Source organism: Uloborus diversus, chromosome 5, assembly GCF_026930045.1.
Source record: "Uloborus diversus isolate 005 chromosome 5, Udiv.v.3.1, whole genome shotgun sequence".
Lineage (NCBI taxonomy): Eukaryota > Metazoa > Arthropoda > Arachnida > Araneae > Uloboridae > Uloborus > Uloborus diversus.
In genome coordinates, this window is record NC_072735.1 from 137,220,804 (window position 1) to 137,235,508 (window position 14,705).

General features: G+C 31.0%; 1 protein-coding gene across 1 annotated transcript in view; it reads right to left on the reverse strand.

The window, feature by feature from the left end:
* Nucleotides 1-14,705, reverse strand: part of LOC129223160 (choline transporter-like protein 5-B) — a 51,518-nt gene that overhangs the window by 1,085 nt on the left and 35,728 nt on the right. The window contains exons 7-12 of the mRNA XM_054857727.1: nucleotides 12,436-12,548; nucleotides 7,776-7,874; nucleotides 7,588-7,687; nucleotides 4,911-5,003; nucleotides 3,087-3,180; nucleotides 1,448-1,683 (exon numbers count right to left, since the gene is read on the reverse strand). Of these exons, the coding sequence (XP_054713702.1) occupies nucleotides 1,448-1,683; nucleotides 3,087-3,180; nucleotides 4,911-5,003; nucleotides 7,588-7,687; nucleotides 7,776-7,874; nucleotides 12,436-12,548 (735 nt within the window). The remainder of the gene's footprint in view (nucleotides 1-1,447; nucleotides 1,684-3,086; nucleotides 3,181-4,910; nucleotides 5,004-7,587; nucleotides 7,688-7,775; nucleotides 7,875-12,435; nucleotides 12,549-14,705) is intronic.

Below are 14,705 nucleotides of genomic sequence, written 5' to 3' on the forward strand. Positions count from 1 at the left end.
AGAAATTCTGGAGGGAAGTATGTGGCGGGCCTGCATCCAGGAGACCCCATAGCACCTACAGCATTGAAATTTTGTATAAAATTACTTCCAGCCACGGGGGTGTGCACCTAGGGTTTTATTTTTTAAAATTCGAATTAGTTTCTTTGTAATTAATTTCTTAAGCTCAAATTTCAGGTAAATTGCCTAGTATTGCCTATTAAAGGGGTGAAATATTACTTGCATATATTAATATTATGTATCGTTGGAAAGGATAGAATTTTCCATGTTCTAAGCAATTTGTTTCAATGTTCTAACTTAAACATGGCTGGAGTTATTTGTGTTTTTAGCTCAAACTTTTTTAAGCTTAGCTAAAATTTAGGCTCTACTTTCTTCATTAAAACCTATCAGTAAAAAGCAAAGGAATTGTCACACAGTTTTCTTTTCAACACCACTGGAAAGAGCAGTTTTTTTACTCCAGATCTAACTCAACCTATGGTCGAAAAGCTAAGCTTCAACCGCCAAAGGAAAAAAAGTTATAAGCAATTAAAAATCAAGTTCGAATAATCTCATCTTCATTAAAATTATTGATGTTTTTTTTGGCGTTGCCATGTCTTTTTAATTTGCCTGTTTTTTCTTTCTTATTCACAAACTTTAAGGTTTCGATTTTAACAGAAAATCTTAGGCTCAACTCAATTCAAGCCCCGAGCTAAAGAGCAAAATGTATTACTAGAGACTACGATAAGGAAAGCGACTTTTCAAACGTACAAAACTGCAGTTTTGCAATGCTCAGGAGCCCCCTTAGCCTTTAGGGCTTTGCAAGTTGGTACAAGCTATTTTGAAACCCGGGGAAAGGGTGCTTTTTGATCCAAAGGGAGCTCATAATGCATTTTTAATTTTTTCTTTTGAATTTATGATTTAAATCTTTGTGAATCAATCTTCGGGGAATGGTGAGCGTTAGCGAGCAGGGGGCAGAGCCCCTTAGTTTATTTTTAAAAAAAACTACTCATCTTCTTGGTTTTTCTTTTCCTAGCAAATGACAGCAAAATAAAAATATTACCTTGAACTGCACATGGCTCACAATCAAGTTAAGTAACAAAAAGTTTTTAAAACATATTTTTAAATTATCCACTTAACAATTTGTTTAACTACTAGCACATTAAACAAATTTCAAGAAAGATAAAATAAAATTGGAGCAGAAATGCTTTTAAACTTATGCAGAAACATGTTGCATGATAAATGCTAAGTGCTTAAATTATAACTAATATTTACTGGTCTGTCCTAGGCACAGAGCATTTTCGATTAACTAAGTGCCTGCTGCAGAACATTGCAAAACTTTCTGATGACACAAAACATTAGAGCAAACATGCATATAATAATTTATATGTCATTACTACACACCTGTAAATTAAAATCTTTGGATACAAATACAGAACAAAACATTTTAAAATATCTATAACAAGGATCTTACCGAAAAGCATAATATAAACTTTTAATCCATGAGCATCTGTTAATATTACTCTTATCCAAAGTCCAGTAATAATCACCAAATGCTCCAGCCATTGTCAGGTGAGAAAGGCAAATGAGGAACACCAGTGCCCAAATAATTAAAACGGTGTTGTAAATGTGAGCCGTGTATAAATTATTTTCAAGGCCATAATCCTGAAATATGCACTTTGCTCCATCAGTCGAAGCATTGTTTTGAAACTGAAATAAAGGTATAAGATAAATAATTTCTAAAGTACAGGACGCATGAAACTTCTTTATGATGATCATATCACGAAAATTATAAGTAAGATACAGAAAAATGGACACAATACAAAACATTTTGCAAGTTGATAAACTGTCCATTTTAAAGAATAAGAGATTCTTTCTTATCACGAATAATTGAGGAAACGTATCAAAAGTACAGAGCTCTAGATCCAGAATATGAAATTAATAAAGACTATCTAGAGCAGCATATCCAAATTTTGAGTTGTTGATGGATCTTAGTTGAGATATGACACTTTCATGACCTATTTGCTTCATCATGAGATAATTATTTCATTAATTGTCTTTAACCTCAAGAACAGGTATCACAAAGAAAAACCTCATACGCAAGGATGGCGAATGAATTGCAGGATATACTTGCTATTGACAAAAGACTTTTTGAACGAGAGAAACTGCATTTTAAGTTAATCAGTTTATTCTTTTAAACTATTACTCACAACAACATATAAATGTTAACTGTTACATTTGGCTGCATAAAGCAAAAATATGGGTATTCAAACCACACAAATAAAAGAATAAAAAAAATTCAATCAGCAGAAATAAAAATAACATTAAGCTTTTTATTTAGAAAACCTAAAAATTAGTTTCATTTGATACTGCTAAATGTATTGATAAGTGATATTTTAAAGGTGGCACTAAATATATGAAATGACATCAGTGGCAGATTTTTTTTTCTTTTTTAAATTTGAGACTTTTAGTTTTTTTTCTTTTCCTTTAACACCCCCCCACCCCCAATAACATCGATGCTTTTATTTCATTTATCTAGATGTTTTTTGGATTGGTATAACTTATAAACAAACATTTTTTTCATACTTTGGCCCTTTCTAGCATTTTTAACTTAAAAATTTTAATTTTTTTAAAAACATTTTAGTTTTTTTTTATATATTAAATAAATAAGTAAGTAAACAAATTTAGAAAAGATAAGGTTTAAAGTATTTGTTTAATAATAAGATTTGTTTTTATTAATTTCAAAGTTTTTTTTTCAGATTTTTAAGGACATTCCTTGCTATAATGGTCACCTGTTTGCATTTTTGAAGCTTTTAAAATATGCATATCCTATTACAAAATAAAAACACATTTAGTATATTAAATTATTCTCTAAATTATCAGGCAGTACAAACCTTCAACTCACCTTAGCATAGCAAACAAAAGCATAGTTTAAACCACATAAGAAACCTTACTTAATAATCTTTCTAAATCATTCTGAACAGTAGAACTTGTCAGGGCTACCGCTAACATTTTGCTAATTGGTGTTTGTCTAACCATTTGCACTTATTTCCAAATTTTCATTTATATCATTTAAACCTCTAGGTTACTAAGTACTAAAGCTAAATGCTTACAGACTTAGGATTGCAAATGGTGCCATTTTGTAATCCACTGTCTTCAGGGGCATCAGCAATAACAAATGATGCCTTTCCAGAAGAAGCTATGTATCTAAATACTATATTAAGGATAATCGTACTTTTAGTTTTAAGGCAATAAAAAAACAGACAAACAAATCGTATAGCAAAACAAAATTCAAAATATTTTTATGCAAATTTGGCCACATGATTTGTTTTGGAAGGTGGGGGGTGATGATAAGTAAATATAGTTAAAATCTTTTATAATGCCATTCAAGGTGTGGACAATTGACGACAGTGAATAGATATCACAACTTATATGAATCGAGTTTGTTCTAAACAGTTTTGATTTAATAAAGCGGCTGATTCAACAAAGCAAAAATTAGTAATTTTTTTTAAATGTGGAATACTATATACAGTTTAAGAGAAATCAATTTTGGTCAAATGAGATGAAGCACCTTTAAAAGTATCCAACTGCTCAAAATGTTCATTCTTTGATTAGTAAAAAAAAATGTAAAACAGTATGAATATTAATTTAAACACTTTTTTCAATGTCATAAAAACATCTACAGTGCTCATAATCTTCATCTCATTGCACAATAGTTAACGCCAACCGGTAATAAAGCTTAGAGTACCAAAGCCCCATAAACACCATGTCTGTCTTCATCTCACTCTTGATTTTTTCCCCCCAAAAAACTTTCACTACAAGTGAACAACACTCCACCTCCCTTTTCTTCACTATGAAAAAAAAAAAAATAAATAAATACAAATAAAATTTTTAAAAATCTCATTTTATGAAAAGAAGAAAAGAAAAAAAAGGCATCAACGATGCACTGTAGAAAACATTTAAATGTATGTTCGATTCATTTAAGTGGCACGTTTGATTCAAATATCAGGGGCAGTTTTTTAAAGTTAATGCTAAATTTTGTTCTGTTTTTAAGATTTTGATTCATTAAAGCAGTTGATTCAATTAACAACTGATTCAATTACCTGGCGCCCACTGTATAGTCAAACAACATTGCAAGTGATCAATATTGAAACTTAAGATGAATGAAAAAGTTAGAATTCATCAATGTTATAACAGAATGGGCGCAAGTTCAAATGTATAAATGCATATGCATCTGCAGATTATGTGCATAAAACATAAACTGCCTTAAGTGATTCATTTATTTTTAATTGTCCTAAGTCTATGCGTTCAAAAGTACTATATGGGCTAACATGACCGATACATAAATCAAACCTTAGCTCAGGAAATTTGCATTGTAAACTCTACAAATATTCCATGTGTCTTCTGTGTTTATTTGGGGTGTGTTTCATATGTTTTGTAGCATCATCCTGTCAATGGTCATCATTACAACAGTTTTCTTTTTAAAAGCACAATAAAACTTAAAAGTTTGTTTATCTTTTATCAAGTGGAACCAAAACTTTTTTCCCCTGATGGCCAAATCTCAAATTCAGCTGGTTCTGGAGAGCCTCAGCAAGAATACACATTAATTTTCAAAACATTTAAATATTTTCTAAAAAACCATGGGAGGGGGGGGGGAAGAACACAAATCAAGAATTATTGTTATCAGTATTTTATACTTATTCTATTAATGCAAAGTTTGCATCTGTTTTATAAAGAACTCAATATCTAAATATTTGGTTCCGAATTTGTGACATTGTGAATGATTGTGGTTTTCAATTTGTGACACAACAGGCCACACGGGTAAGCTTCACGGGCAGCATGTGGTCCACGAGCCATACCTGTCGGTTAGGCACCAGTCTTATTCCAGATGACCATACAAAATAAGTAGGGTTAAAACAAAATTACAAAAAGGATACAAAGCTATGGTAACCCATATAGCAAAGAGCGCCAACATTACTGCATAAGAAATGACTGGGAAAATCAAAGTAGTAAACATTGAGCCCACAGCTCTGAAAATTAAACACACATTAAAAATCGAATCAGTCAATAGTACAGTAATACTGTGCTGATTGCAACAGAAATCCCTCCAAAATTTGGAAGGACAAATAATTAATACTGTAACAAATTATATTATTGAATGAATGTTCATTACAAGTTTTGAATGCTTGCTTTAGACATGTTCAGTATGTGAGTCTTTAGTGATGTAGCAGTTGCAGACATTAACTCAAAAATTAAATTCTTGCGAGACTCACTCCAATACATCATACATGACCCCTATTTATTAGAGGCTAAAGGGCAAACCGGGGAAAATCTTTAGTTGCCAGTAGTTTTAATTTCAGTAACAGCCCAGTTTTAAAAATAGTGGCCACCCTATAGCAGAATTTCTTTCAGTTAGCCTATTTAGATTAAAAAACTCAAAAGTAGTCTGCAAGGTATACCAGTGCTAGATTAGTTGTAACACTTATTAATATGAATCTACAAAAATAAATGCTTGAAGATAAAATGCTAAATTAAAAATCGCGGGTAAAACAAAAGCTAAAAAAATTCATAATAGAATAGAAAACCGAGGCACGGGTATCTGCGAGAGCAAGTGCTTTTGACCTCATAGGCCACCAAAGACTCCTGCATAGATTTAAGTATGTTTTGTTTTTGCGTTTTTTATATTTCACTCCGAACTGTAATTTTTTGCTTTAAATTTGAGAAATTTGTGCAGAAAGATTGAAAAAATAACTTTCCAGTTCAGAAATAGTCTGCAGACCTCCTGAAAAATATGCAACTGGCGTCGCAGCATTGCACTGTTTCTGTTACTAGTGTGGCTACTAAGTGCTAAATAAGAAATTTAAAAGATGCACCGCAGTTAATAATATTTAATATGTACATTAATTAATGAAAGTAATATTTTTTTTTAGTTACTAAGTTCAAACCGGATTTATCTTGATTTTGGCAGAAGAGATTTTACCAATTACTCAATGCCTTTTGCACACTTTAATAATCATTAATTTATTTTTTGACGTGCCGATTGACACAGATGAATTTTTCACCATCTTTTTTTTTCATTTATTCATCCTGTAGACAGTGACAATCACTAATTTTGCCCTTCATTAAGAGGCCAGATCACTGGATGTCACCTTAAGCTTTTGACTAGCTAGTTTGAAGTTACTTAATGAGTTTACAGATTGTCATAAAACAGTGAATAAACCCTTCTTTTTAGTGAAAAAGAGCTTTAAAAACCTCCTTCAAAGCACACTACACATTAACCTACACAGTTGACAAAAAAACCAGCGATTATTAATATGCATGTTACTTATAGTTAACATTTTATATTGGCCTTTAATTCTGTGGCTTTCTTCTGCGGAAAACAAGTCAAACAAAGCATCTAAAGCAAAATTAATTTGAAACTTACTTTAAAGTTCTGATCTGTATTAATTGCAAGTATTTAATGGTGACCTTTAAATAACAAAATACTCACAGAAAACATAAAGAAATCATACACTAATATTTTGTATCATAATGAATGAATGAATGAATGCACAACAGGATCATACCATGAAAAAGCCGGAATTTTGTCCCACATGTGATACCAAATATGTTTAATTAACAAGTAACTAAAATTAAAAAAGTTAAAAACTCCAGACTGGGTCGCAAATGTAGAATCAAGAAGGAAAATTTAAAATCCTTTTAAAAGCTTGAAACTTAAAAAAAAATCAATTACAAGAGTTTTATTTGTTAACAAATAGAAACTGCAACAGATAAAAATTTTAAATCATAGCCTTTAATTTCCTTGTCCGCCAACGATGAATTCAGTTACTAATCGCTGAATAAAGGCTTAGATGTACCTAAAATCTGCTTTAAAAACGTTATAACTCGAATTCTATACAACATGGACGTTCCAAACACATTCTATTGGACGCAGAAAAAATTACTCTTTATTTTGGTTCTAAATTTTTGAATATGTTTTCGGGAATAAATCGGGAAAAACCTTTTAGATGTTTTTAATTAATATCTTCATTAATTAGGGTCATCCAAAGACGCAACCTAGCTAAGAACACTGTCGATCAACTCTCTTTTCAAACAAAAAAAAGGTTTTCAAAATCGGTCCATCCGTTGAGGCGCTAGAGTGCCACAGACAGATACACACACAGACACATCAAACTTATAACCCCCCTTCCTTTGTGTGTCGGGGATTAAAAAGTGATAATTTTAAAAGATAATGAACAAGTTTTTTGCTTAAGAAATCCCACCTACGTTTGTGGTTTCTTAAGCAATGAAATTTTGTTCATTATCCTTTCAAATCATTATTTAAATGAAATATATCAGTTGGTACGTGCCGGACAAAATATCCGTTTTTCCATGGAATGGCCCAGCAATGAACTGATGATGCATAATGATTTGATGAATTGATGAAGAACCATTTCAGTTTTACATCACAATTGTTTTAAATATGGGTGGTTTAGTTCAATACTTTTTAATAAACGTACGTATATAATAGCCATTTTTCCATTTAAGGTTTCCAAAAAAAAAAAAAATTAGAGGATATAATTTGTGAATTTGTTTTTAAAGTGCTGCTGTTAAGTATTTGATAAAATCATTTACTTGCTCGCTTCACCAACAAGTGCGACTGCATATTTTATGTTTTTTCTGAAGAAAATTATCAGCAAGAGGAAAATAAAAAACATCAATGCAGAAACCACAGCTGCAAAAGAAAAGAAAGTTAAAAAAAAAAATATATATTACTGTATATTACCAACACAAAAAATGAAAGCTATTAAAAAATTACAAACCAAGAGCAAGCCACACATTTTGTACTACTTCAGCAAGTTTCAAGCCTTCTACTTTACCCCCCTTCAGCTCTAAGTATTTTAAAACACACTGTATCCCACCTGAAACAGTTAAAAACTTTATAAAGAGACAGGAAATGTTTATTAAATATTTTCAAAACCTATGCAGAAATTTATTTATACAAAAAATTATAAATTTGGCAAAACTATTTAAAAAGGTTTGATTATGACTGCTCTACATATCCACAATGGAAATGCTTTGCAATTCTACATGTTTTGTGTAACAGTTTATGTATCCCATTTTGAATGGGAACCCCAATTTTAGATTTTGTGGTCCCTGAACAGCTTTAAAGCCCCATTTTATGCAAGCACTATGTAAATACATAAAAAAGTGAAACAAGAGCCTGTATATGCTCCATGAGGGAACTATGCTGTGCAAGAACTAACAGGAAAAATAAAATGGGGTCTGATGGACAATTGAACGATGATGCAAAACACTGGTATCTTTTGTTGCTGATGTGTATAGTTTATTTAAAATCATAATGTCTACTTAAAAATAAATTATAAACAAGGCTTTTTTAAAGGCCTAAGAAAGCAGGGGATGCTTAACACACAAGGGAGCCCATATGCAAAATTTCAAGAGGGGGGGGGGCTCAAAAATTTCCCCCATGGTTTAGCAGAATATTTTCCCCATGGAAACCGATTTCAGTACAGATTAGGTGATATTAAAATTTGACATTTTAAATAACTTATTCATTAATGGCTGGAAAAGAAATTTTTATATACATTTTTGCAAAGAAAAAAAGCACTAAAAGCAAGGAAGTTCTGATTTCTAGGGGGGAGGGGGCGGCTTAAGCCCCCTTGCCCCCCTATATGGGCGCCCTTGTTAACACAAGAACAAAAAAAAAAAAAAAAAAGGCTGAAATCAATATAAAAAAAAATTGACATTTCTCTTTAAAAAAAGTCTAAAAATGATTTTTGCATCAAGTGGCTTCAAATAATGAAGACTGAGCAAAAATAATTGAAGTTGAGAAAAAGAATTCTTTATTGTCTGGAAGGGAAGCATTCTAAACCTCAATATCTAATAATTATTGTTGAAATAAGCCTTGAAATTTAAGAACTTTTTCTGTATTACCTCACAACACAGAAAGAAGAAATTCAAAATACACCATGAAAACAAAGAAAAATACTGCACTGAAAAATAAAGGTATTATAACAAAATTGTATGAACCTGCAATTGATCAGTGCTATTTGTTTATCCATTTTAATGTCTTCATTTTAATTTTTCAGATTTTAATAAAATATACCATTTATGTACACTACTTTGGGTTAAAATGCACTGTCTTCATACCAAGGCTGTTAGGTACTGCAACTCTGCATTTTGTGCTAATTTTAGTATGTCTCATTTGACCCATAGAGTCACCCAATAGAATCCAACCTAAGGGACTACTGGTAGAAGAACAATAATGTACATATGTCATTATTATTTTTTTAATACCACTTCAGTATGCAAGGAAAATGAGCTATACAAGAGATGTACGGCAATTACATTGCTAAAAAAATATTGACTTTTTACTTTCTTTCTTGAATGTAAAGCTAATATTTTGGTCAGATACATTCATGGATACATAAAAAGAATGGTAACAATTTCTATTTGGTTATTTTTTTTTCGAATGGGGAATGTGTTTGAGAATCAATACAGTAGAGACTATTAGCATTTTTTTACAATTTACCTGCAGTCTATTGGTATACATTTTATACAGTTGAAAACATTTGAAGAGTAGGGGGACCCGGGGTAAAATGGGTAGCCGGGGTAAAATGGGTATAGTTACATTTTTCTTCATTTTATTCTACTGGACAACATTTCTTTAAAATAAAAAAATATGATGAAAATGTTTACTATCAGGCAACATTTTGAGTTGAAGAAAAAAAATCTAGCAACTCATTTACCAGGCTTAGCAACAGTTTTAATTTTCAGAACACAAAACAATGCATTTATAGTGAGTGATAAACTTCTTTCTAAAAAAATTTACTGGAAGATTTTCGGAAGTTTTTTATTTGGATTTGATAGAAAAAGAATTTTTCTTACAGAAAACTCAAAAAATAAGTAAATTTTAATATTTACAAAAATTTTATAGCACTTTTAGTTGTACGGGGTAAAATGGGCATAGCCAACATTTTCGAGTTAAAGACGTTGAATGCATGAAGATTAAAAAACTTAAGTTATCTTTGCAAGACGAATGTTAGATATTATTCATCTTTTAAACTAAAAGTATGTTTTTAAAAAGTTTTATAAATAATTACTCTGTATTTACTTGTTTTATTTTAATTACTTTGACTTATGTCAATTAGTACTTAAAGGTATTACATTTTTCGATTTTTATCGATATAGTTCATGATTACTGTACGTTAGTAATTTACTGTAAGTTTATTATGTATATGGTTCATTGATACATATTAGAAAACATAGTAAGTATTCATAGCTAATAATTGATAGCTTTTTAATTTCCTTTTAAAACTACCAACCTCCCATGCTCAGAACATAGTCTAAGTACAACCTCACACACAATCACAACAGAATCCTTATGTCTCATAGCAAAGTTGTACTGAATAACTAAATCCTCCTGCTATACCTCTTGGTTCAAAGCCATTTTTTAGCACTGGTAAGGAAATGAAAAATTTACAAGAAAAAAAAAAGTAAGAGTCCAAACAAAGGTGGGAGAAGTTTTAATTACAGAGCAGGTGGCAGCAAGATTGTACACAAACAGGCAAGAGACAAACAAAATCAGAAAAAATAAATACACATAAATTAAATAAATTAAAAAAAAAGACACAAACAATAATTGATAAAATAACTAATGAAGTAGGAGTGAAAATTAGTGGTTCTCCTAGTTGTTCATCCCAGCAATTGGCGACAGTGTCGTTGTTAAATTTGTGGAATTCAAAGGTTTAATCACTGAAATCTCAGCTGAAGGTGAATATACTGAGAAGTTTGCTACAAAATCATCTGCCAAATTATCCTATGTGTTCCCCACGAGAGACAACATTGATGTTGTGCAGGTATCACAAAGTTGTAAAAATACTGCCTCAGCCAAAACGCAAGTCTTTGCCAATGCGTCTTTTGTTCATAAATTTGGTTCTGTAAACATTTTTTGTGGTTGTTTTGGATTAAAGTTTTTATCCTCCAATGCAATTATACTCAATTTAAAAAAAAATTCTCCATTAGTTAGTGTAGTTCAACTTTAAACAGCATATACCCATTTTACCCCGGTGTATACCCATTTTACCCCGAAGCACGGGGTAAAATGGGTATACACAGGGGTAAAATAGGTATACCCCTTTACACTAAATTTAAAGTAAAAAGTTAACACAAACAATGTCCAAATTAGACCTAAGATACACAATGTATAGAATATTGAACAAAAACACAATTATATTTCATGATATTTCTGCTATGGGTCACTGAAATCAAAAATGCTGTTTTTTTATACCCATTTTACCCCGGGTGACCCTATTAAATCAAGTAAAGTACCTGTTTTCATTAATGCTTTCATCAAAAAGTTCTCTCTTGATGAACAAATAATAGTCATCAATCATTGCTTTCCAGAGGAATGGAAATAATATTTTCGTCAGCACAAGGTTTCCCCATTTGAAATCAATATACTTCAATGCAAGTAATAGTTAGTTCAAACAATCATAATTTTCTCAAGTTCAGATTCTGAGGGGGCAATAGTCCTCCCTCCCCCTTTATCAATTGGTTTCTCATTTGAAATCAATATACTTCAATGCAAGTAATAGTTAGTTCAAACTATCATAATTTTCTCCAAGTTCAGATTCAGAGGGGGCAATGGTCCTCCCTCCCTCTTTATCAACCAAATATAGCATAAAACTGCATTTTAGGGACTTCTGTTCATCAATTTGATGTTTAAAATAAAGTTTATTAGGTAATTTTAACTAACAACATATTTTATGGATTCTGAGAGATCACAAATTCACCTCAGGTATACATTTTAAAAAGGTCCTTTTTTTTCAGGTTATGAAATGCTATGCAAATCAATTATTCGTTTCAAGTAAGTCCAGGATAAAATTCACTTTGCGAGAAAATGTCAGACCAAACCAATCTAAATGGCACCTACTAATCATTTTCATGATAATTTTCCTGCAAAAACAAAGTATTTTGTGAAAGTTCAAAAATTGCTTTTTTGATACACTTAAGCGAACTAATAAGTACTCGAATACGAAAAACCTACTTCCTTTTTTTTTAATGAATATTTTCTTAATTCTGACAGGTAGCGCTAATTAAATTTGTTAAGAAGTTCCAAGAAAATTTTTCTTGTTTACTTGTTTTATTAAGCAAATTTGTACCATATTTATGCTTAGCTCATTTAAGTTAAGCATACAATCAGAAACCAAAGTAAAATGTCCAGAAATTTAACCCCTAACATTCTAAGATTTTTGAAATTATGTTTTTTTTCCTTTAGTTACTAAACAGTTCTAGCAACTATAAATTTCCCCAAATTTTGCTAACATTTTTGAATTTTTTGTTTTTGATATACGATTTAATTACTTGATTGGGAACTTCCGATGATTCTTTCTTAATAATATGAAAAATAAACTAAGCAATAAAAACAGGTTTAGAGTAGAATTTCTAATTTATGATTACCAAAAGCACAGGCAGCAAGTACAATCAGAAATGCAGAGTATAACAGAGGTGCAGCAATCCATCGCAACAGAACAGTCCAGATCAGTGATACCAGCATAGAAATTAGTAATCCTCTGGGGGAAAAAACGAAACTTGTCATGCATGTGAACAACTCTAAATTTAACGGGGGTTTTATTTTAAATCTAGTGCTCCCCTCACACACACACAAGATGAGAATCCACCATCATCATTCACCTTTGCTTGGAGCTATATATATATATATATATATATATATATATATATATATATATATAAAAGACACACACATCAAAAAAAAAAAAAAAAAAAAAAAGAAGAAGGAAACTGAGGCTTTTTTGAAAAGTTTCTCATTATTTTTGAGAAAATAAGATTAATATGCAGTTTTCATTTGAGAGAAATTTGCATTTGTTACTTAAAAAATGGAATTATCAGAAAACTCTGGAATTCAAAAATAGAATTTAGGGACATCCTACAGTAAAAAAAAAATCTATTAGTGAACACATTTTGGTTTAATTTTCATTGTTAACTTCAATATATTTTTCTTAAAAGTAAATTTCCCCAAATTCAATAAGTGTCCTCACAAAAAGCAATTAGTTTTTCACATAAATCGCAAAGAGACTCTTGGAAAATGCCTGAAATAGCCTCTTATCTGAAAAACTGTGACTAGTGTGTAATCTAGAATATTCTCTTTTTTTTTCTTCTGAAAACTAAGCCTCTAATTTAAGAGTGGATCTTGCTTGTGGACTTAAAATACTACTATATCACTATTCCTACAATACATTAGTTTGGGAAAGATGCAATAATCATTAGCTTTTTGCAGTATTTGGAATTTCTTACTCTACATAAGATTACAACAACAAAGATTTGGTGAGGAGAACTATTCTAAAAATGGGAAATTTCAAGTTCTATTGATAGTAATAAGGATTACTTTGTGAGAAAATGGAAGTGACCACAGTTTTGATGGCAATACTGAGTGTGTATCTAAGGGGGTCAGAGGAGCCACGATCCCTCTTAACCTGACCAACAAAAGCCTAAAACTGACTTTTGAGGTCTTCAATTTCAAAACCTTCTGAAGAAGAGCCTTCAGATTGCCAGTTTTGTTCTTGAAATGTTACACTTCTCACCAGGAGCGCTGATTTTTTTTCTTTGCGATACAAGTTTCCAGAAAAAGGAGAGAAGCTTTAAGATGTGTGCTTTCAAACACACAAGTGAAATTCAGTTAAATTTGTAAGAATTCCAAAGCTTTTTTTTTTTTCACTTTCATTTTCAGTTGTCTGAATTCTGTCTAATATGTAAAGATTTACACAAATTGAAAAGAAATACAATAGCTGAGTTCTAGTAAGCTCCCATATAAGATTAAGCCCTCTTAACAGTGATTCTATACAATATCAAAACTAAGCATCAGAAAGTAAATAAAACTGGAATGTCTCTTGTTGTGCAACCAACTTGAACCTTGAGTTAGGGAAGCAAAAAAGCATGCATAGTCTAATTTCTTAAGGAAGGTCTAGGAAAATGGTTAACTTAGAACAGGCTCTCCCATGGAAATTATATGAACAGTAATGCACTTTTTTTTTTTTTTTTTTGTGATTCTGCAGTACCCAATTAGGAATTTTTAAATTTTTGAATTTCTGAAAGGAGTTCCTTCATTAAAACAATACAATCTACTACAACATGAAAAAAAAAAAAAAGTTCAAAATCCAGATTCCTGAAAAGATATCTCTGAATCTAGCACATAATAACAGTGGTTTATAGAAAAATAAGAGAGGAAAACTTGAGGCTTCAAACTCAGTAAATTGATTCCTCAAAAAGTAAAGGAAATCTCTTTGCTACTAGATTGCTTATTTTTCTTTATTTTGTGTAAATACATTTTTTTATTTGTTCAAGAAAAATAAAAGTAACTTCATACATAAGTTGTTAATATCATCATGTGATATTTTCAGGGGTGATTGTGAGTTCATCCAAAAATACCTGAAAGTTTCAAAGCGAGAACGGGGGGGGGGGGGGGGGTAATCTTTGGCCCCTGTAACTTAAGTGCACCTATGCCATAGTATTAAATAGTTCAATAGTCAGAGTCAAAATAGTGTGTGTACATTTGATTAAAATGTTAATGGGTTACAAAGTTACTTTTGAGCTGGTGTTATACAAAATTATCTTGACATTTGTCCATCTTAAGGGATTAGATGTCCATCTTAAGGCTCTTGCAAGTATATTTAATGAGTATTATATAATTTTTAAAAAATTGCGGAGGTAGG